The sequence below is a fragment of the Chanodichthys erythropterus genome, chromosome 2 (genome assembly GCF_024489055.1).
Source record: "Chanodichthys erythropterus isolate Z2021 chromosome 2, ASM2448905v1, whole genome shotgun sequence".
Lineage (NCBI taxonomy): Eukaryota > Metazoa > Chordata > Actinopteri > Cypriniformes > Xenocyprididae > Chanodichthys > Chanodichthys erythropterus.
The window spans coordinates 32,991,567-33,016,296 of NC_090222.1; the positions used below are offsets into that span (position 1 = coordinate 32,991,567).

At 36.3% G+C, this 24,730-nt stretch overlaps 2 protein-coding genes across 5 annotated transcripts in view; one reads left to right on the forward strand and one right to left on the reverse strand.

The window, feature by feature from the left end:
• Nucleotides 1–2,916: 2,916 nt before the first annotated feature.
• Nucleotides 2,917–14,600, forward strand: sqlea (squalene epoxidase a). Its single transcript, XM_067396654.1, has 11 exons — nucleotides 2,917–3,420; nucleotides 5,997–6,225; nucleotides 6,413–6,590; nucleotides 7,614–7,710; nucleotides 7,921–8,034; nucleotides 8,120–8,291; nucleotides 8,410–8,505; nucleotides 9,036–9,178; nucleotides 9,534–9,630; nucleotides 12,578–12,665; nucleotides 12,811–14,600. Exons 1-11 carry the CDS (start codon nucleotides 3,154–3,156, stop codon nucleotides 13,001–13,003), a joined length of 1,674 nt encoding a protein of 557 aa, XP_067252755.1. The 5' UTR covers nucleotides 2,917–3,153; the 3' UTR covers nucleotides 13,004–14,600.
• A 4,025-nt stretch (nucleotides 14,601–18,625) lies between these two features.
• oxr1a (oxidation resistance 1a) overlaps nucleotides 18,626–24,730 on the reverse strand; it is a 196,086-nt gene continuing 189,981 nt past the window's right edge. The window contains exons 4-7 of one of the 4 annotated variants that reach the window (XM_067410640.1): nucleotides 22,251–22,403; nucleotides 22,001–22,096; nucleotides 21,724–21,797; nucleotides 18,626–20,572 (exon numbers count right to left, since the gene is read on the reverse strand). In XM_067410640.1, coding sequence (XP_067266741.1) covers nucleotides 20,437–20,572; nucleotides 21,724–21,797; nucleotides 22,001–22,096; nucleotides 22,251–22,403 — 459 coding nt within the window. In that variant the 3' untranslated portion in view covers nucleotides 18,626–20,436. The remainder of the gene's footprint in view (nucleotides 20,573–21,723; nucleotides 21,798–22,000; nucleotides 22,097–22,250; nucleotides 22,404–24,730) is intronic. The other 3 variants (XM_067410617.1, XM_067410632.1, XM_067410625.1) reach the window with 3 other exon arrangements.

Consider the following 24,730-nt stretch of genomic DNA (forward strand, 5'->3'; position numbering starts at 1 on the left):
TTAAGTTTTTGGGTGAACATTTCATGGTTTTCAAATACAATTATATTTTGCACAAAGAAAATGACACCTATTTTAGGACTTTTTTAATCACGGTGATATTATTTTTAAGACCCAAAAATTAAAATAATGTGATTAATTACTCACTCTCATGTCGTTCTACACCCGTAAGACCTTCGTTCATCTTCAGAACACAAAGTAAGATATTTTGATTAAATCCGATGGCTCAGTGAGGCCTCTATAGACAGATCTCAAGATCCATAGACATATTTAAATCAGTTCATGTGAGTTCAGTGGTTCTACCTTAATATTAAAAAGTGATGAGAATACTTTTTGTGCGCCAAAAAAAACCGAAATAACTTTTCAACAATATGGGCTGATTTCAAAACACTGCTTCAGAGCTTCACAAATCGAATTAGTGATTTGGATCTCCTATCAAACGGCTAAACTGCTGAAATCATGTGACTTTTGCGCTCTGAATCACTGATTCGATTCTTAAAGCTCTGAAGCAGTGTTTTGAAATCGGCCCCTCACTATATATTGTTGAAAAGTCTTTTTTTTGCCGCACAAAAAGTATTCTCGTCGCTTTATAATATTAAAGGTGCCCTAGAATCAAAAATTGAATTTACCTTGGCATAATTGAATAATTAGAGTTCAGTACATGGAAAGACATACAGTGAGTTTCAAACTCCATTGTTTCCTCCTTCTTATATAAATCTCATTTGTTTAAAAGACCTCTGAAAAACAGGTGAATCTCAACATAACACCGACTGACCTCAATATTTGCATATGCCAGCCCATGATCGAGGCATTAGACAAGGGCAGCCAGTATTAACGTCTGGATGTGCTGAATGAGCTGAATCATCAGACTAGGTAAGCAAGCAAGAACAATAGCGAAAAATGGCAGATGGAGCGATAATAACTGACATGATCCATGATAACATGATATTTTTAGTGATATTTGTAAATTGTCTTTCTACATGTTTCGTTAGCATGTTGCTAATGTACTGTTAAATGTGGTTAAAGTTACCATCGTTTCTTACTGTATTTAAAGGGGCTGCAGCCTGCATCGGTGCATAGTTAATGATGTCCCAAAATAGGCAGTTAGAAAAAATAATTTAAAAAAATCTATGGGGTATTTTGAGCTGAGCCTTCACAGACACATTCAGGGGACACCTTAGACTTATATTACATCTTTCGAAATGAAGTTCTACGGCACCTTTAAGGTGGAACCACTGTACTCACATGAACTGATTTAAATATGTTTTTAGTACATTAATGGATCTTGAGAGAGGAAATGTCATTGCTGGCTATGGAGGACTCACTGAGTCATCGGATTTCATCAAAAATATCTTAATTTGTGTTCTGAAGATGAACGAAGGTCTTATGCGTGTGGAACGACATGAGGGTGAGTAATTAATGACATAATTTTCATTTTTGGGTGAACTAACCCTTTAATGCTTCCATAGTTTTTGTGGTGTGAGGATAAGGTTTTTTCTTTTGTCATCATGACATCATACTGACATCATGCCACACACTCTCATTTTACATATTTGTTTTTAACAGTTGTTCTGTATCCTTTCCTGCTGCAAGATTTTTCTGGTCTTCTTTATTTGGCAATATCTCTTGGGTTAAAGCATGGAAACTTTCAAATAAGTTCTGTATCAATAACAAAATTAGGGAAGTGTCTTATAAAATAATTCATAGCATTGATCCTACTAAGCATGTTTTGGAAAGATTTAAGCTCAATATTTCCTATACCTGTACATTTTGTGGACAAGAAAAAGAAACTATTTTGCATCTGTTTTTCCACTGTATTTACACAAGATTATTATTTTCTATATTAATAGAAAACTTGATTGTATGATACAATTTGTGTGTATTTGATGTACTTTTTTATACAGAGTATGAACATTTGAAATGTAAAGAACTACATATTATACATTTGTTTATTTTAGGGAAAATGCCATATACATAAGAAGAAGTGGGCTCAATGTAAACCATATTTTTCACATTTTATAAATGACTTTAAATTATATGCAAATCTTTTGGAACAAACCAAAAACAAAAAAAGCACTGAAAACATGTAATGCTCTGAAAGCACTGAAATTTATGTAACATTTCCTTCTTTTTTTTCTGGCAGCTAATGTTAATATGATAGTGTAAATATGTAATACATAATGTTCTTGTGGCAAAAAAAATAAATAAAAATTGTTTGTCTGGTCATCCTTATAACCGTACATCCTGTGTGATCTGGAACAGATTACTTCTGATAAAGGTGTGTTCTGTTCTGCTTACTCTCTGTGTGTGTGCAGATATGTATTCAATACTGTATGCATCATGTATACAATGTTCACAATGTATTTATTCGAGTTCATCAAGCAAAACAATGTAACAATGTTATCAGCCTGGGATTATGATATTATTTTATAATTTATTTAATGTATTTTCTGGACCAATCAACTTGTGATTGTTAATCTCAGCCTTTTAGTTTAACATATCAATATATTTTGTCACATTACATGTATAAACAAACAAAACAGTCCTATATAATAATGGCATTGCACTCATTGGGCTCTGGATTATTTATTCTCCCCAAATTAAAGGCATAAATGTATTTTTTAGCCCTTTAGTACAATCAATTCTTATACAACGTGGACATTTAGGACTACATGAAATGACGCTCTTTTCTCGTAACATCTGCCAAACGCAACCTCTCTGTGACATCACATCATACTGCAATCTATTCGCCAACCAGCAGCCTTGGATTGGCCAATGGCCAGATAGCGTGAGCTCTGCTCACCGAACCCTCGCAGCTGATTGGCTCATTCTAAACAGAGGAGGCGGGACGCTGCCGTCTACAAACTGCAAGAGGATCCGCGCCCTCATTATCATAAATTATTCAGCATCACCTAGAAGCGTCGCACTAACTCGACTGCACCTGGATACCTAATTTTTATTTATGATTATTTATAATAAGAGGCATTTGACTAAATTAATGCCCTACTTTACTCTGAAAAACGGATACTATATTTTTCAAAATAGCTTTTTCTTGGAATAACTCTAAAGAAAAGCACAGGTGATCAGAAAATAGACTTTATTGACATTTTTGAACGTCATAAAGCTATTATTATTCTTTATAAAGTGATTTTCGACATGTGGACCTTTCTTGGCATCGCAAGTTTTACTTATATCTATAAGAAATGTGATGCCCTGGTGAGTTATGCACCCAGAGAGCTGATAGTGGCCGCGCTGCTGTGCGTGTCCGTGGGGCTGATGTTCACGTGTCTCGGGCTCCGCGGACAGACCCTCAAAGCGCCTCAGTTTCTCCAGATGCCTCTCAAACTCTTGACTAGATTCTCTCCGACCAAAAAACTCTTCTCCATGTCTAGTACAGACAGCTGTAGTCGAACTTCTAAGAAGGTGAGATGTGTTTTTGATCATACTATGTTTCTGTTTTCATAGTTGAGCATTTAGTTTTCATGCAGTCAATTTCAACTTTCAAGAAATTAATATGATCACTGGAAATAATTCACAGCTAATAAAGAGTCATTTTGAGTTTTATTACAAACAATCAAATCAAATTGTGCGATCATAATAATAACAACAAAAATATAGTTAATTCATTAATTCTTTCATTCATATATATATATATATATTTTCGAAACATAAAACACACACTTATATTTCTATTACATTATAAGGGGACTATAAAGAAGATTGGTCCCTTAATTGGACTAACGAGATTGACCCCAAACATTTACAGAGCGATTACATAAGGAAATGTAATCTTAATTAAATCTAAATTGTATTTGGACATTGCACTAGGTGTTAGGGATAGAATACTACCATCTACAGGTTTGTGGAAAAACTTTAGGAATTATAGTTAAAGAAAGAAAGTGCAATGACCACATATCTCCAATAGAGGTCAATAGGGATTCATTTCATTTTCACTTCATTTTTCTTGATGTTTCAACTTCTCACAACTTTATGATATATTTTGTGAACATGCATGTTCCATGTTGCCTTTGTGCTCTAATATTAGTCCTTCATTTCTGTATGGAAATTTTCCAGATTTATGCCAGTTTTGATGATTTTATTGGATTTTAATTTGATGGATTTAAATGGATTTTCTATAAAAATGTTCTCTGTTGCAGTCACACACGTGTGTGTGTGATAGAGATAGAAAGTTCTAGAACCAGACCTTTATTTACATGTAAACATTTTCTGATTTATACTGGATTTATTTATTTTTTGAAAAATGAAATAATAAATTATTATTTTTTTTAAATTTTCCCATTTTGAATGTGGGGTCAATCTGACCCTGAGGACCTTTAACGGTGACCTTTAGAACAACCAAATCAAGCCCAGATTTTCTTTTCTTTTAATATTATTATTTAAAGGATTAGTTCACTTTCAAACAAAATTTTCCTGATAATTTACTCACCCTCATGTCATCTAAGATGTTCATGTCTTTCTTTCTTCAGTAGAAAAGAAATTAAGGTTTTTGATGAAAACATTCCAGGATTATTCTACTTATAGTGGACTTCAATGGAGCCCAAACGGTTGAAGTTCAAAATTGCAGTTTCAGTGCAGCTTCAAAGGGCTGTAAATGACACCAGATGATGAATAAGGGTCTTATCTAGCAAAACAATAAGTAATTTTCTAAAAAAAAAAAAACACTCGTTACAAACAGTAAACAAATATATATAGACCTTATGCCTTTTCGGGCGGTGCTAAATAAACTGGTAAACTTTATATCCGTAAATCAAATCCGATGAACTGTAATAAAGTGCTCTCACCTTCATTACTGCAGTATCCAGTATCAATCTGGAGACTGTAAGCTGGATCACAAACAGTTTGTACCGATCTATCCTTGTTTAACATATTTTTAGCACAACATCTGTTTTGTATTGTCCCTTTGTATTTACATTTGTTCACAAAGCAGTCCGGTGTGAAATGATTCACGCAGACATAAATTAATTTCGGTAGAGTTGAGGGAGCATTTTCTTCGAAAATTAATTCTCCTCGTCTTCAGTGGCTCAGATTTTGGGAGTAACTGGAGAGAGCTATGTGGATTAATCCACCAGCTACAGAACACCTAAAACGCTTGGGAGACATTCTCGTCAGTGCAGCAATGGCGGACTGTGTAAACTCACCGTGAACTCGCTCAGGGAGGTTCTATGTTAAAACGGCAGTATATGTCAACATTCGTGGGCGGGGCCTGTGGCTAATGTGATGTCACATTGCCAGGAACCTGCAAACAGCTTGTTCAGAGACACTGCTTATGATTTTTGGGTGGTTGGATTTTTATCATATAGGGTGGTTGTGTACACACACTGCCAACACACATTTATATCCAAACACCATGCAAAAGTGAATTTGCATAATAGGTCCCCTTTAAAGCCCTTTGAAGCTGCACTGAAACTTTAATTTTGACCTTCAACCTTTTGGAGACCACTGAAGTCCACTATAAGGAGAATTATCCTGGAATGTTTTCATCAAAAACCTTCATTTCTTTTTGACTGAAGAAAGAAAGACATGAACATCTTGGATGACATGGGGGGTGAGTAAATTATCAGGAAATTTTAATTTGAAAGTGAACTAATCCTTTAAAGATTTCTAACAAGTATTTTATAATATAAATAATATAATAATTTTAACTAGATGAGTAAATTTGATGACAAACTTTGATGTTGGCTTCACAAAGTCAGTTCTTGCTACCTGTTTTAACACATAGCATGTTTGAACATGTTGCTAGAATGATTAGCATTTTACATGCTTGTTTTAGCATGTTGTTAGCATGATTAGCAACTTATTAGCATGTTGCTAATTAATTTGAGAACATCTTGAACATTACATGAAAAAATACACAAATTATTATATTTAATTACATTTTAAGATTATATATATATTTTTTTATAAATATTCAATTTAAAAAATACAAATAAATATTGATATTTTTATAATAAAGACAGTTGTTGCTTCTTTCTAACTAGAGAGATGTAAAGCGAAGGAGGGCGACAGACGGTCAGTGCGATCAGGCAGAGGATCCCGAGGTCATTATAGTGGGTGCTGGTGTTCTGGGATCAGCCATGGCCGCCGTCCTGGCCCGGGATGGCCGGAGAGTCACGGTGGTGGAGAGGGACATGAAAGAACCAGATCGGATAGTGGGAGAACTTCTGCAGCCGGGAGGATTTCTGGCACTCAAAGAACTCGGCCTGGAGGGTACAGATCCCCTGTTTACGGTTACACTTCATCTGATCCTTCTATTAAATGCATGCTTGCTCAAATCCTCCTTTCATATTTTTGTCGTGTTTTTTGGATAGATCTTTAATATCCAAATTCACATTTGTAGCTTTGTATTTAACTTAAAGTCACAATCTTTTGTAATTTTCTGTTTGTCTTCTCTCAGGTACTGTTGAAGGTCTGGACGCCCATGTGGTGAATGGATATGTGATCCATGACCTGGAGAGCAGGACGGAGGTGGAGATCCCGTATCCCCAGCAGGAGAACAGCATTCAGGGTGGGCGAGCCTTCCACCATGGACGCTTTATCATGGGACTGCGTCGAGCTGCCCTCGCTGAGCCCAAGTAAATACCTGACGCCATTTGAAATTTCCATTTATGATTATGATCTTGCATGTCATGTTTATCATTCTTATTTCTAAGAATTATTCAAATCTGAAAGTGTTTTAACCACTGCCAGGAAAACACACATTTGCATAATATGATTTTTGACTAGACCTCATGTGATGAGATTATACAGTACCTTATTCTTCCCACCCACTTTTTTAGCAGCGCTGGCTCTGGAAGTATTTTTTCCATTCATTTTTCTCCATAGGGATTTCAAATTTCTTTTCTTTCCATGAATCAAGCCAACCAGCTATGATGTGAATCACAACATTACAAACTTTGATTTGAAGTTTTTTAAAATCGTACAAAAAGAAAAAGGTACAAAACTGTGTACTTAACAGCATTAGTGATAGAAAGAACTACAATCCCATGAATCATTGCAAACAGCATAATCAAATCAAACCGATTACATCATTTGCAGTTCTTCATGGAAGTAGGCAAAGCTAACAAGATGTTTTGCAGCATTTTGCTTGCTCGACTCTCTGATTGGCGTAATTTTCTGTACAGCATCATGGGTAATGTAGTTTTTCACCAGGAATTCTGCTGTTAAACACTTTTATTTTTAAAATAAGCTGAAATAATGCAAATACTACAAATTAACAAACTTGTAGCTTACAGTAAGGCTGTCTTTAAAGGTTTATAAGTTATCGTTAAACATTTTTTACTTCCGGAACTTGACTGTTGAACTCTATTGGCATATGGATCCATTAGGAACCTTTAACATCCACTGAACATTTCCATTCCACAAAAGGTTCTTTACAGTGGAAAAAGATTCTTTAGATTATTTAAATATAGCTGTTCTTTTAAAACTGTTTACTGAAATGTTCTTTGGGGCATCATGTGAAAATCCTTTTATTTGTAACAGTGTAGAACTTCTTTATGTGTTAGTGTTCAACTTTGTAAGGAGTCTTTGTAAGGGATTTTGTCTTTCTTCAAGGATTTAGAGACTGATCTGTTTAATATTATGTCATATTTGTCTAGTGTGAAGTTCGTGGAGGGAACGGTGACCAGCCTGGAGGAAGAAGATGAGTGTGTGACAGGAATTCAGTACAGGGAGAAAGACTCTGGGATGATCAAGGTGATCAAGCACACTGATACTCGATTGAAATATTTGTTAAAATATTTGGATGTTGTTGTATACAGTATTGATAAATGGATCATTGCTCTGGCAATCGTCCACAGGAGGTAAAATACTTCTGTAAGCTACACTGTTATTTATATATGTCATAGTTTATGATGAAATAAACTCTTTTTTTTCCACTGTAATTTTACCCTCTCTCTCTCTCAGGAGATCCATTCTCCTCTGACCATAGTCGCCGACGGCTGTTTCTCCAAGTTCCGTAAGAATCTGGTTTCTGGGAAAGTTAAAGTGTCGTCTCATTTTGTTGGATGCATAATGAAGGTAAATATAAGGGTGACGGTTGCATACTTCTGTTAAAATTCCCAAGCAACACAGTGGTTCATTGTGCGGTTATGTTCTCTTCCAGGACTCTCCTCAGTTCAAGCCCAATCATGCAGAGCTGGTTCTAGCTGATCCCAGTCCAGTGCTGATCTATCAGATCTCCTCCAATGAGACTCGGGTTCTGGTGGATATCAGAGGAGAGATGCCCCGAGACATTATGCAGTACATGACAGAAAAAATCTACCCCCAACTACCAGGTATCGGACTTAGACATTAAATACTTTTCATTACAGTTGTATTTCTATATAGAGCACAACACAATTTAAACATTTAGATAATAAAATGCTCACAAATATGTCTGTTTTGCTTACACAGAGCACTTGAAGGAGCCGTTCATGTTGGCATTGCAGAATGATCGCTTGAGAACGATGCCTGCCAGCTTTCTGCCACCCTCACCAGTCAATAAACAAGGTGAGCCATAGGGAATGACTCTCTATATACAGTAGTATATCAAAACACACCAAAGATTTGGATTTCTAAACATTTTTTGAAAGAAGTCCATTTTAGGCTGCATTTATAAGATCAAAAATACAGTAATAATAGTAATATTGTGAAATGTTATCTGTTTTCGCTTGAATATATTTAAAAATGTAATTTATTCCTGTGATGCAAAGCTGAATTTTCAGCATCATTACTCCAGTCTTCAGTGTCACATGATCCTTCAGAAATCATACTAATATACTGATTTGCTGCTCAAGAAACATTTCTTATTATTATTGTGCTGCTTTATATTGTTGTGGAAATCACTAACTAAAAAAAAAAAAAAAAAAAAAAAGCAAGGAAGCATTAAATTGATCAGAAGTAACAGTAAAATCATTTAGAATGTTACATAAGATTTCTATTTCAAATAAATCCTTTTGAACTTTCTGTTCATCAAAGAATTCTGAAAAAAAAAAAAAAAAAATTGTGTTGCAAATGATGACCCACCTGTCCTCCATTAGGAGTTCTGCTCTTGGGAGACGCGTATAACATGCGTCATCCTCTGACCGGTGGCGGGATGAGCGTTGTGCTGAATGACGTCCGCATCTGGAGAGACCTGCTAAAGAACATCCCTGATCTCTATGATAATACAGCTGTGCTCCAGGTAACCAGAAGATCTGATTGAGAAACGGCTAACATCAGATCCCTTTCATTGCTGCTCGTCACTGCAAATCATATGAAAACAAGAATATGTAACATCAACTTTGTTGCAAAACTTAGCGAGTTGACTATACTATAGGTTGATATCTTCTTCTTGATTAACCGAATTTAACAATTTTACTTGATATTTGTAGTTTTTGTGTATATTTATGCTTATTAGATTAGGTACAACAGTAAGTAAGTGTAAAGCCTTAAGCAGTAGACAGTAAGGCACCTCAGCAGGTTTTTAATGAATGAATGCCTAAATGCAGATATGATCATAGTGAAACTGAGAAATTAGATTATGTTTTTGTTGTCAGGCAAAGAAGAAATTCCACTGGGAGCGGAAATCATCTCACTCATTTGTAGTGAACATCTTGGCTCAAGCGCTGTATGAGCTGTTTGCTGCGACCGACAGTAAGTGACAAAACACATTCTTAAATCAGATCACAAGTAGACGAAGGAGACACGTTCATGTTTACACCCCGTGTCTTTATCTGTCTCTCTTATCCACTTTCAACTACTTCTGTCCTGATTTCTTTGAGGGGAGGGTCTATGGGTGGGTATTTTCTTTTAGATCTTTCGATCTAATGGACAAAATAAGTTTGCGCTAATCACATATGAATGGCTGGAGACGACAGAAAAACATATGGAGAGCAGCAGCTTTTGCTTCTGCTTTGATAGCAGCAAGACCACACTGTGTTAGGGTGCGTTCACACTTGTAGTTCGGTTCGTTTGGTTAATTTGGTCCGGACCAAAAAAAAAAAAAAAAAAAAAAAAAAAAAAACATTTAGTCCTGGTCCGATTAGCGTTAAGATTGACAATTTTATCATTGAACCAAAACATACCGAACCTTCAGGCATAGGGATACATTCACAACGTGATTGGTCGGATTTTATGACGTATTGCCTATTTTTGAGACGGAACTTACTGAACATCCAAAATAGTGCTGTTTTCTGAGGTAAATGCGCTTGTTGTGTGTGTGTAGCTGTCCGTAGCCTCCATGTGATGGTATTTTGGCCAGCTGGAAACTCGTGAAGAGCTTATAAAATGTGTAAAGTAGTCAAAACAGCGGGGAGAATCCCTCGGTCACACACAAACGATCTGCTGCGTGGAGACGCGCGTCTGATGTCTGTGATGGGCAAACTCGCATCTATGATGAGAAAAACCGACATTCTGTCCATTTTAGAATTTCGTCTTCCTTTTTTTGGTTTGTTTACATGTCTTTGGTCCGTGTTGCGTTCATATATCATTCGAACCGCACCAGAGTTCGTTTGGAAGCGGACCGAGACCCATCTTTTCAGCGGTCTCGGTCCGCTTGTTTGGTGCGCACCAGGGTTCGGATGGCAGCGTTCACATTCAAATGAACCGCACTAACCGAGCAATCGCACCAGGGTTCGTTTTAATCTAACCAAACATGACAAGTGTGAACGCACCCTTAGAAATCAGGAATGGTGAGAGAACATTGTGCTTGGTACGTTTTTCATCTTCGAACCAAACTTGGGTCTCCAGCCAACTAACAGTTTAAATCCCGACTGGTTAGAGCGCTTCCCATAAAGTTTAAGCATTAGGTCAGTAGGTGGTCTTTTGTGTATGTTCACATGAGCGTCTACACTACGAAAGCAATCAAGTCCAATGTGTTTTCAACAAGCAACTTCTTGCAATCTCTTGAATCCAACACGGAAATAACTTAAACTGCAATTCAATGACTGGCCACTAGAGACAGGCTCCAAAAGGTAGTCAATCTCATAGCCCCCCATGTTAAAATGCCCAACTTTACAACAGAAAAAAAATAAGTTTACAGCCTGGTATAAAAAGTGGTTTTGGTCTATATAGCTAATTTTGCCCTTCATGACAACTGTGAGGGGGTGATTTTTTTTTATAACTAATCTGTTTAAATTATATTAAACTCTAAAGTTCTGTATAATTAAGGGTGTGGCCACTTGAGTGACAGGTGTATTGCCGCTGTTGTCACTAATAGCTGTTTGTCTGGTGTCCGTTAACCACCACGTCCTGCCTCTTTGCCCATTTTCGGTTATCTGGGAGTGACGCGTGGTGACGCTCTGCCAAGATGGCGACGGCCGGCTCCGCCCACTTCAGAAACCTATGGGTGACGCCACGGACCATTGTTTTATACATTCTATGGTTTTCGACTATCTCTGGAAGTGGTCAAAAGTGGACAAGCTAAAAGCATTTTACACCCCGTTTACACCTGTAGTAAGCATCGTCCACTTGTGATCTGATTGACCAAAATGTATATCAATACCAGGTGTAAACAGGGCCCTAATTACTTTTTTATGGAAAGTAATGTTACGTTACTTTTGCATTACTTTTTCTCACGTGACTGAGACTCGCTCTTCCAGGCCGTTTCAAGTGTTTTTTTCTTAAAAACCGAGAAGTTCTTTTTTGCATTCAACAACATTTTTCAACAAATTGAAAAGTAATGTGAATTACTTTTTTTTTTTAAAGTAACTCAAATATTAATGTGTAAATTTATCAAGTATTATAAAATGGTTAGTTCCTGTCCTTGATTCTGATTGGTCAATAGCTGTGTTTTATTCACGATAAAACATGGCTAAGACCGCTTCACTCAACAGTTCTCTGTATCACTACGCAACACCCTTAACAACCACTCTTAGCAACGTAAACTGTTTGTTCTCAATTGATATTGTTCATTGAAGCTTACTGGATTATGTAGAAGAGTATTGTGAGAAAGAGATCGAGTGAGAGAGTTTATTACGTGCATTCAGATTTAGCATTTTCCTTCAGGTCAGTCTTATGTTCATAATAAAAAATCTGTTTAAATGTCAGTCCGCTGCAATATCTTGTCTTTTTAACAGTTAAGGGGTTTTCCTGTGACTGACAGTCAAAGCATTTGTCAGTTGCATCTTGTTCCATTTTCAAAACAATTCAGTCTTTTCAATGCAAAAGTCTTCACTACTAACTGACACACTCTTTACTGCCATCTAATGGCGTGAAAATGTAACTTCTGTTGCTGTTCATGGTCAGGGACTATTTTTTCCGGTGGAAGAAAGGCTTTTAGGGAAAGTTTACTTCATGAAAGTTGCATTGATACATATTTCTGCCTTTAATATTTGTATTGTGTGGTAACCGTTTTATAAAAGCAATAAGGTACTCGAGGCTAGTGCTATATTGTGAATAAATCACGGCTGAAGGGGTTACTCCGCTTCGCATCGTGCCTAACAACGCCCTTCAGCCGTAACTTATTCACGATACAGCACAGCCTCTACATACGTTGTTACATCAAAAAAGTAATCTGATTACATAATGCACATTACTTGTAATACATTACCCCCAGCACTGACTGTAGTTTGTTATATCTACAATTTCTGTTTATTTTCAGATTCACTGCATCAGTTGAGAAAAGCCTGTTTCCACTATTTCAAACTTGGTGGAGAATGTATCAATGGACCGATCGGCCTTCTATCCGTGTAAGTATTCACAAACAATCCGCCATTGAAAACCCATCTAAACCACATCAGTGTGGTCCTCAAATCAGATCTCTTTCACTTGTTCTTGCTGATATCCAAGATCCATCAAAGACACTGTCACACCACTAATCTCTTTTTTCCTTAGATTGTCGCCGAGACCCTTGACTCTAATCGGTCACTTTTTCGCGGTGGCCTTGTACGCCATTTACTTCAGCTTCAAATCTGAATCCTGGCTCACAATTCCACGAGCGCTGGTCAATAGCGGAGCCATCATGTACAGAGCCTGTGCCGTGATGTTTCCTCTCATTTACTCTGAGTTACAATACCTGGTTTACTAGGAAGGAACTGAAAAAGAAATTGATTTTTAATTTCTTCTGCCACTGAACGCAACACATCTGCCATTGGTGGCTACGTCCGAGTGCCTCATTTTCTTTGGGAAAAAGGGATTCCTGTCAGACAGAAGACTGCAAAAGGAACAAGTCTCAGATGAGGAAATCCTTTGGCTGTATTCTTCACATGGTGTCTGATATTAATAGTCAAAGACCCTGCCTTATATTTTTATAATGATGTAGAGAAATTTGCCTTGACCCGCTGCAATTAAATGAGGTGAAAAATCCTGTGCTTTATTTTAAAGTGCAAAATAATGATTAAACCACTAGGCTGCTCGACTTGTCTAAATGTTTTAATTGTTTTCAAAATACTAAGGACAATCAATGGGACTGCATCTCATTTGTAGTTTAAGCACTCGTTTTCCTCATGTCAGTGCTTTTTTTTTTTTTTTTCTCTCGCCGTTTCAGACTTTTTCAAATGTGTGTATGTGTCTTGATTTTCACATGGGCCTTCCATTATCAGTTTTGCCTTTCTCTGTTGTTTAAGAAGATTTCAAGCCAAGTCTAGTGATGTTACAAAAAATGTCATTTGTAATGAATGTGGCATTCTATAAAAAGTTAAATCATGTGTACATTTTCTGAAAGAGGACAAAAGCTGTAATGTGAAGATTTAATCAATTCCTGATGTGAGCTTATTCAGGCATGAGTGTGTGGTTATGACCTTGTCACATTTGTGTTCATAATATTTCTGGCTCAGTGTATGTAGCCACTCGACCGTTCTTTCATTTAATTTGCCCCTTTTGTATATATATATATTTGGAGTCGAATATAGTTTGAAGGACTGGAATGACCCAGAGACATTTGTGAACCTATTTTACAGGCTTTGCATTTTAACATCTCTCATTCTTTTATAATTGGATGTTGGTTTGTGGTATAAAATACTACAGTAAGATTTTGTGCAACTTACAATATGTCCACCAGGTGGCGCTCTTGTACCAGCAGGATGAAAATAACGCCACGAAAAAAAAGATTAAAAAACATACAGACTCTACAGCTGCATATACACTTTCCTCTCACAGCATCACAGGCCCTGCTGTCATAGTAGTTTGGACACCTGCTCAACATCCCATGTTAGTCATTAGTGTGAATGAAGCTGAACATATTTACTAAAACAGCAGCAGACTATAGATATAAACAAAGGTACATACAGTCAGAACTCTTAGTGCTTTTCTTTGAAGAAAGCCAATTGGAACGGTGTTGTCATGGCAACTGGTCCTACCCCCCTCAGCAGCTTCAGAACTCTCCTTTCCTAAAAGCACTGACCCTACCTTTTTGACACCTGTCAATCACCCTATCATTCTACCTCATTATCAAAGCACCAATTTTTTTTTTCTCCCATTTTTTCAAAGCACCAACTTTGCGCGAGTTTTATGACGTAGTTTGATGCGAATTCAAATTGCATTTAGATTTTGAGGTTCAAACTATGGCAATTCATCTCGCTATTGTCATGTCAAAGCTTGATGGAGCTGATAAAAACAGAGAGAAAAAACAAACAAAAATCAACAATAACCATTTGTGACAGTTGCGTGAAATCCTCGTCATCAAATCATCATCGTACACATTCAAATATTCCTGTTCTTATACATATCTCTGTAATTTTTTTTTTAAAATATAAATGTAAGTAATTTTTTTTTTTAAATCTATGAGGTAATTTTTGTTTTTGGTTGACGTCATGAATCCTGCAGACTTTTCAGCACCTCCCCTTAAAGTCCCCCTGAAATCAAAATTTAAGTTTTTTAGCTTTTAGTATGATTATGTTGGCCTTAAGGTTATGAATAATCTGGTGTGTTCCAAAACTATGACAAAATTCGCATTTAGGAGATATAAGCATTCGCACTTCAATTTCTCATCAAATCTTCTGTCCAATCAAATGCTCTCTAGAATCTGAAGTCCCGCCCCCTCCTACACTATAAACAGACACCGAAGCTTTAATCTGTCATTTGTTCATACATTTACTAGTTTCTATAAGGTGAATTCTATATTCAGACAGTATAAATATGCTTTCCATTGACACGAATGAAGTCCGTTTTCGCATTAGTGTCACATGAACCGCCGCAACGCGAGCACAGTCTGCTCCGGTCCAGAGACACGAAAGCACAGGGTGGATCATACATGCACGAGTCGGCTCAGATCACAAAAGGTATCGGACCCATTTGAATTCTGCACAGAATGCTGTATATTAAAATGATATAAAGGCCGTTAGGAGGAGAAATGGTTAGAGATTAGAAGGAAACGGAGGTTTTACCGAGTTTAACGGCTCTGGCCAAGCAGTGGTATAAACAAAACGCTATTGGCTACTTAAAAAAAAAGGACGGAGCTGTTTGATACATTGCCTTCTTCCTGTTTCAGTTGAAATGACATCAACACATTGAATAAAGCTGCGCGTTCCAACACTCTTCAGTGGGCCTTTACACTTAACATTTACATCATATCATCATATTAGTTGTAATACTCGACTTGTTCTGAATATTATTGATTATGATGAAATCAAGTCTGATGCAATTATCTTATTCCTCAATTTTTATAAGATCTTCGACACTGTAAACAAAGTCCCTAGTCTTTGACTGTGAAGCACCAGTTCCTTCTAAACTCTTTAGAGGCTTTTGGATTTCCCTCAAAATTCGTAAATATTGTACAAAGAAATAGATAGTTGTATCATTTTAAATTCACGTAAATCACCAAGGTTTCCTATTCTTCACGGAATAGGTCAGGGTTGAGCCCCTAATTTTTTATATTTGTTGTAGAAACATTATCTATAGATATTTTGCATAATTTTTCTGTTCTTGATATCTTTAACAGAGAGATTCAAATCTCAAAATTAGTAGATGATACTACTTTATTCTTGAAGGATAAAGAGCAAGTTTCTCCAGTCTAATGCCTTCTCTAACCCTTCTGGGCTCAAACTTTAATTTATTTAATTTAGTGTGAAATTATTTGCTTATTTGACACTAGGAACTGAAATTGAAAATATACCAATTAAAAATGAAGTGAAATATTTGGGGATTCATATAACGAAAAATTTAATTAGTAGACAGTTTCTGAATTTTTAACAAAATATATTTTTGATAATTGGCTCCAAAGAGATTTATCAACTTTAGGCAGAGCTTTCTTAACCAAAACAGAAGGATTTGTCTTTAGCTGTAGATAATCACACCTCCAAATTTTTTTTTATTGATTTTATTTGGGGTAATAAATCTCATAAATTGAAGAAATATGTTTTTAGCAAACAAAAGAAGTAATGGGGGTCTTGAAGTCCTGAATTTTGATGATACTAACAATACATTTAAAGTTAATTGGTTAAAAAGATGTATTCTATGTGGTATTTTATTCCTAATAATATATTTAATAGGGTAGGTGGCCTCTCTTTTCTGATGAAATGCAATTACTCCACTGGTAAATTACTTCCACCCCCACAAAACCATCTTATGGAATAATTTGGATATTAAAATTAGAAATAGACCAGTCTTCTTTGATAAATGGTTTAATAAAAACAATTTATGTTGCTGATCTGTTCAACTCTAATGGTGATATATCTCCTGAATGTTTTATGAATATCCATCAATGACCTGTTCTGTTTAAAGAATTTACCTCTGTTATAAAGGCAATTCCTGATGGATTAATATGTCTGATGAAAGCTTCCCTTACCCACGAGTCATGCTCAAAACAACTTTCACAGTTATGTTTGGGAGGTGTTTCACTTTTAAGTAAAGAATTTAATAATACATTTATTCATCAACTTTCTCAATTTCGAAACTCAATTTCTCCAAAAGGGAATTTTTTTGGGGGGTTCTAAAATGGATAACATTCAGCGGAGGAAAACAAGGTTATTACCATATAAATACTGTATACCCAATAAAGTGAAGGAAGTGCATTTTAAAATTTTGCAAAAATATATACCCTCCTTGTAATGCTTTTGTGTCAATATTTTGTGATGTAGCCAATATATGCACCTTCTGTTTCATCACTTTTCTGGAAAGATTTGAGTTCCTATTGTTTTTCTAAAGTTAATTTGAGCTGTAATTTACACATTAAAGGGATAGTTCACCCAAAAATGAAAATTTGATGTTTATCTGCTTACCCCCAGTGCATCCAAGATGTAGGTGACTTTTTTTCTTCAGTCGAACGCAAATTATGATTTTTAACTGCAACCGCTGCCGTCTGTCAGTCAAATAATAGCAGTAGATGGGAACTTCAACTATAACAGTAAATAAAACTTGCTTAGACAAATCAAAATTAAAACCTGCGGCTCGTGACGACACATTAATGTCCTAAGACACGAAACGATCGGTTTGTGCGAGAAACCGAACATTATTTATATCATTTTTACCTCTAATACACCACTATGTCCAACTTCGTTCAGCTTCCTGTTAGTGAGGTCAAAAAACGCGTTCTGAAGACGGAAGTGATGTCTCGCCCATATACTTCAATGAGCGCGAGACATCACTTCCGTTGTCAGAGTGTCATCTGACCTCACTAGCCGGAAGCTGAACGAAGTTGGACATAGTGGTGTATTAGAGGTAAAAAATTATATAAATACTGTTCGGTTTTTCGCACAAACCGATCGTTTCGTGTCTTAGGACATTAATGTGCCGTCACGAGCCGCAGGGTTTGATTTGGATTTGTCTATGGAAGTTTTTTCGACTCTTATTGTTCAAGTTCCCAATCACTGCTATTATTTGACTGACAGACGGCAGCGGTTGCAGTTAAAAATCATAATTTGCGTTCTACTGAAGAAACAAAGTCATTTACATCTTGGATGCCCTGGGGGTAAGCAGATAAACATCAAATTTTCATTTTTGGGTGAACTATCCCTTTAAGGATGTTGTTTGCTTTTTTGAAAACCAAAACAAATCTTTAGAATCTACTGTTAACTTTCTTTTCAAAATTGTTTTCACAAATAAAGGTTTCTTAGGAAAATACCTACTTTTATAGATTTTTTATGTGAAGTAGAACATTTAATCAAATCACTAAGAATAATTAATAAAAAAAAAAAGAAAAGTATTTCCTTATTGAAGAGATATGAGATCTTTGATTAGTACTTGTTTTGGTGTTTTTTGTTTGTTTTTTTGTCCTCTTCTCTTTTGTTGTTCTGTTCCTGCCTTTCTTTATGTCCCTAAAAAAGCTATTTAAATGTATCTTTCTCTTTTAATGGTCATTGTCATTTTTGATTTTCTTCTCTTCCATATGTTCAAGATGACTTTGGATGTATTGTTGATACATTCTGTGTAATGTATGCAAAGTTGTATTTCATTAATGTCATCTCTAAATTGTTTGCAATAAAAAAAACCTTCCCCTTAAACCAACTGTTAAATAGAGACTTGACGATCCACTCAATAACCAATGGATGAAATTATGTTTTTTTTCCCCACCCAATGAATATGCTGTTGTTTCACTAAGAAATACGACATACAAGTAAAATAGTGTTTCATGTTGACAGACTCCCCCCTAAACCAAATTTAGGACATGTACGCCTGATTGAACCATTCATTTCTCCCCTTACACAAAAGTGCTGTGGTGATACTATTGTAAAGATATGTTTTTGGATGGTAATGTCACGACACTTTGATATACACACCACAGGCTATTCATATAACATGGCATTTGCATGGAATTACCATCCAAAATACTATGGTATTAGGATGAGTCAGAAATAAAAAAAAAAAATTTGCTTATTCAGTGGTGAAGAGATCAAAGAAAGACGTCAGAAAATAAAAACAATAAAAGACCTGATTCTGTCCCAGGTTCCAACAATTTATTAGTATTCATTGTTCTTTATACATCACTGTAACATTATATTCCGGTGAAGTAGATTAAGGATTTGTTTGCACTTCTCGTCTGCAACTCTGGAAGGACGTATGTGCTCCACTCACTGTGTGCACAGTCAATCTACACACCAAAAAAACCCAAAAGACCAAAAAAAAAAAAAAAAACCAAACAAACAAACAAACAAAAAAAAAAAAACACCCTGCTGGGACAGGACATGTAAGAAGAAGAGAGTCCGTCACATTCGACCCTGTGCTCGACCACTGAGATGCCCGTCCGGGGCTTTTCCTCTACACAGTAGCAGCAAGCTCTTTATAAACGATTAATTTACTCTATTATCTAAAAGACAAACAAAAATATATACTGTACTGCTACTGCTAATGAGGCCTGAAGAACCTGGCTTGAAACTAGATTAATAAAGTGCGAGAAGCAACCCACCAATCCACACACTGTATATTCATTTATATATATATATATATATATTTATATATAGGAACAAATCTACTATTTTAACATTAATTTACAGGGTAATATACATTATATTAGTAACAGCTGAGAAATCAGCACAAAAAAGATCACTGTCACACTTAACAGCAATATATATATCATTATATATATATATATATTTATATTATATATATATATATATATATATATATATGAATTTATGTATATATATAATCATATACATAAATATAGAATTGTCATTATATTCATGAAAAACAATTAAACCACATCTCAGGCTTTTCAAATGATACCCAGAAAAGCAATTCATCCGTCAAGACGTAAAATGTCTCTTGGAAAGAGAAACGGGGAAAACAAAAGTGCCCCGTCTGGATTATTTGAGGTCACAGGACAGGAATTTGCATATTCCACAAATCTATTGCGACACATTTCTGCCTACGAACAGTAAAAGTCGGCCCTTCCGAAGCGGAGGGGTCAGTGTTAGCCACACTCACACGTAAAACCCACTGAACAGAACATTACGACTATGGGGTTTCCGATTATGTGCTTCGACATGGTGTGCTATGATAGTGAACGACAGAAAGACTACGAATTTCACGACACTTGAATATTTCGCCTCAAAAGAAACCACGGATGTCTTCTCGCGGATGCCATCGCGATCCAAAAATGCATATTCTTCTTCCTCTGACAGCAAGGGAATGTGTTTTCAGTTGTTTACTTTTCTTTTTCTGTAGTAGTTTCCCCCCCATCGATCCCCGGGTTGCAGTAGTGACATCCTATTGGCTAACATCGTCTTTTGAACAAACTCCTGCCGCTTCGGCTTAGGTAAATCGGACTATGGCAGTTCTCGGACAGCCCAAACCCGTGCCGCCACCACCATCATCATCGTCATCTCCACTCAATGGGGGTCCCATGTTATATCCTCCCGTTCGTTATTGACGCTGCACACGGCTTGAACAAAACACACACATACTAAACAGCACAAAGAAGAGCTCTGTATTAAATGCAGGAGTAACATACGACAAGCGCGAGTAACAGTAGCGTCCGTTACGGGCTTCCTGGGAGCCGTGGTGATGTGCAGTAAGGTTTGGGATCTGCCTGATGTCCAATTCCTCTCTCCAACCTACAACATAAAGGTACCTCCCTGTAAGCTGCTACTCGAACGACCAGATCTCAATATCCTGCACGAAGAAATCCTCCTTCATGGAGAGCATGGGATTCCCGAAGGTTTTGCATGAATGACTCCTGCCGTGATAAAGATCCCCGTCCAGCCAAAGCCCGAATTCACCACTGAAAGAGAATGAAACATTGTCAGATGAAACCTTCATCCTCATGTACATTAAATGGACATGGATTTTTTTTTAAATGAAACTAAAGGACTGTGCAAAACATACTCTACACAAGTACATAGACACTAAACTTTCTAGCAACGTAAGCTCATTTTCATCTGTCGTTGCCTTCCGAAATGTCATGATGCAAATGCCCTTCCGAAGGGCACTACCGTTGAAAAGTTTGGGGTCATTAAGATTTAGGTTTTTTAATACTTTAAACAGCAAGGATACATTAAACTGAACAAAAGTGAGAGTAATATAAAATAACAGGAATTTATACTGTTATAAAAGATTTCAATTTCAAATAAATGCTGTTCTTTTGAACTTTCTTTTCATATAAATCAATCATGCTTTTTACAACAACTCAACTGTTTCCAATATTGATGATAAGAAGAAATGTTTCTTGAGCAGAGATTTCTGAAGGATCATGTGACACTGAAAATTCAGCTTTGCCATCACAGAACTAAATTACATTTTAAAATATATTCAAATAGAAAACAGTAATTTTAAATTGTAATAACATTTCAAAATATTACAGTTTTTATTGTATTTTTGATCAAATAAATGCAGACTTTTTTCTTCTTTCAAAAACATTAAAATAGACAGTATAGCTAATCAAGTTAAATTGTCAACGTTTTTACAGTTAGCTACCTGAAAGTGAAAAATAACATCTGCAGACATTTGAAGAACAATCTTACGCCTTTAGCACTGAGATTTGTAAAGAAAAAACTTGCATGCTTAGTTTGTGCAATGAGACAATGACTATGTGCTGGTCTTACACAAGCTAATGAAAATTCACAACATCATAAAATTAAAGGGATAATTCTGTCATTCACTCACCCTCAAGTGGTTCCAAACCTGTATGAATTTCTTTATTTCGAAAAATGTCCATAACATAGGTTGATGGGCCCCATTGACTTCCGTAGTATTTTTTTCCCTCCATATTATGGAAGTCAGTGGGGCTCATCAACTGTATGGTTACCCATATTCTTCAAAATATCTTGTTTTGTGTTTGGCAGAAGAGAGAAATTCATAAAGGTTTGGAAGGTAATGAACTTTCATTTTTGGGTAAACTATCCCTTTTAATTAAAAGTGCCCTGATTTACTGACCTTCCTCCACCAAAGGCTAAAGAGTCCATGTCTCCTTTAATGAAGAACAGATTATCACCAGTCCATTTGTACGCCTGCCAGTGAGAGAAACAGCATTTTAGAACAAGAAAACACAATTGGTCCCTCTTGTTCAGTTTATTCAGCACTGTTTAAATCCTGCAATGAAGTTTGCTCTTTGATTATGAAAATGCCAAATGACAACCACAATAAGAATTAATTTCAAACTGACAGCTTATTCTGCCTGTAATGAAAATGAATGGATAAACTGAACACAAACCTCAAACTCTGGATAGAAGGTGAACAGGAAAGTCTCTCCTGTGCCGTAGAAACCCTCGCTAACTTTGAAGGGTTCTGAAGCCAAAGCCCCGAATATCTACAAGAGCACAGAATCTAGATCAGATTAGGAACATCTTTATGTTGCTCCTGGTCACATGACATTCAAGAACCGATGGCTTTGGTGTTTTTCCAATGTCAGATTGTGTTGTAGTCTGAAACTGTCTCTTGTGAGAGATAGTGAAGAGTCTGACCTGTCCGTCACTGTCTTTGATGACCAGCAGCATGGGCGATTCCTGATCCTGCATCGCCCGGTACAGCGACTTAATGCTCATGCCATGTTTAGATGTGCTGTAGGCCAGATTCCAGTGGTAACCGATGGTTCTAGGCGGGAGATGTTTCGCCAGCTGAATGAGAAACAGGAAATAAGTTCAAGATAATCCATGGCTAGGCATGCATTAAACAATTTTAATACAAGACTGACGTGGAGACAAAGAACCACTGCCGACCAGGGGAGATGAAAAACTTAAATTAAATAAAAAAATGAAATATTACCTTGGCAACTTTGATATTTTTGATAAGTTTACGTTGAAGCTAACTAACTGGAAATAAATAAAAACTTTAACTAAAACTAAAATGAATTAAACCTAAATAGTATATAGTAATTGGACATCAGGCAGGAATTATATATATATATATATATATATGTATGTACGTCAAACCAAAAATGATTCAGGCATTTTTTTTAAATATATTTTTACTAGTGGGTGCAGGACACTATAGTTCATTTATGTAAGTGAGGATAGCAAAATAAAGTAAAGTATGACATATTATACCCAAAAATTCTTCATACAGTGGACTACCAGTAAATTATCATCAATTTGGAACCAAAAATGATTCAGACACTTTGACCTGACCATGTTTTGCTTAAGTGTGATCTGACATAATTAAGATAATTTTACAGTTTAACTGAGATCTTGTCATACTTTATTACCATTTTTCTTTTAACTATAGTAAATAAACTGAAATACTGTATATAAATTATATATATATATATATATATATATATATATATATATATATATATATATATATATATATATATATATATATATATATATGAATACAAACTGTAAAAACGCTGTAAAAATTGTGAATAAAAAAGGAATGAAATAATTTACAAATCTCATAAACTTAAAAATAAAATATAGATAACATATCAAATGTTGAAAGTGAGACATTTTGGATTTCATGAGAGCTACACATTCCAAAAAAGTTGGGACAGGTAGCAATAAGAGGCCGGAAAAGTTAAATGTACATATAAGGAACAGCTGGAGGACCAATTTGCAACTTATTAGGTCAATTGGCAACATGATTGGGTATAAAAAGAGCCTCTCAGAGTGGCAGTGTCTCTCAGAAGTCAAGATGGGCAGAGGATCACCAATTCCCCCAATGCTGCGGCGAAAAATAGTGGAGCAATATCAGAAAGGAGTTTCTCAGAGAAAAGTTTCAAAGAGTTTGAAGTTATCATCATCTACAGTGCATAATATCATCCAAAGATTCAGAGAATCTGGAACAATCTCTGTGCGTAAGGGTCAAGGCCGGAAAACCATGCTGGATACCCGTGATCTTTGGGCCCTTAAGACGGCACTGCATCACATACAGGAATGCTACTGTAATGGAAATCACAACATGGGCTCAGGAATACTTCCAGAAACATTGTCGGTGAACACAATCCACCGTGCCATTCGCCGTTGCCGGCTAAAACTCTATAGGCCAAAAAAGAAGCCATATCTAAACATGATCCAGAAGCGCAGGCGTTTTCTCTGGGCCAAGGCTCATTTAAAATGGACTGTGGCAAAGTGGCAAACTGTTCTGTGGTCAGACGAATCAAAATTTGAAGTTCTTTTTGGAAAACTGGGACGCCATGTCATCCGGACTAAAGAGGACAAGGACAACCCAAGTTGTTTTAGCGCTCAATTCAGAAGCCTGCATCTCTGATGGTATGGGGTTGCGTGTGGCATGGGCAGCTTACACATCTGGAAAGGCACCATCAATGCTGAAAGGTATATCCAAGTTCTAGAACAACATATGCTCCCATCCAGACGTAGTCTCTCTTTCAGGGAAGACCTTACATTTTCCAACATGACAATGCCAGACCACATACTGCATCAATTACAATATCATGGCTGCGTAGAAGAAGGATCCAGGTACTAAAATGGCCAGCCTGCAGTCCAGATCTTTCACCCATAGAAAACATTTGGCGCATCATAAAGAGGAAGATGCGACAAAGAAGACAGTTGAGCAACTAGAAGCCTGTATTAGAAAAGAATGGGACAACATTCCTATTCCTAAACTTGAGCAACTTGTCTCCTCAGTCCCCAGACATTTGCAGACTGTTATAAAAAGAAGAGGGGATGCCACACACTGGTAAACATGGCCTTGTCCCAACTTTTTTGAAATGTGTTGATGCCATGAAATTTAAAATCAACTTATTTTTCCCTTAAAATGATACATTTTCTCAGTTTAAACATTTGATATGTCATCTATGTTGTATTCTGAATAAAATATTGAAATTTGAAACTTCCACATCATTGCATTCTGTTTTTATTCACAATTTGTATAGTGTCCCAACTTTTTTGAAATCGGGTTTGTAAATATATTTATATATATCCTCAACATGTTTGTGTGCAGCGGTCTCTGTGTCGTCCAGTGGGTCCAGGATTTCCCAGCG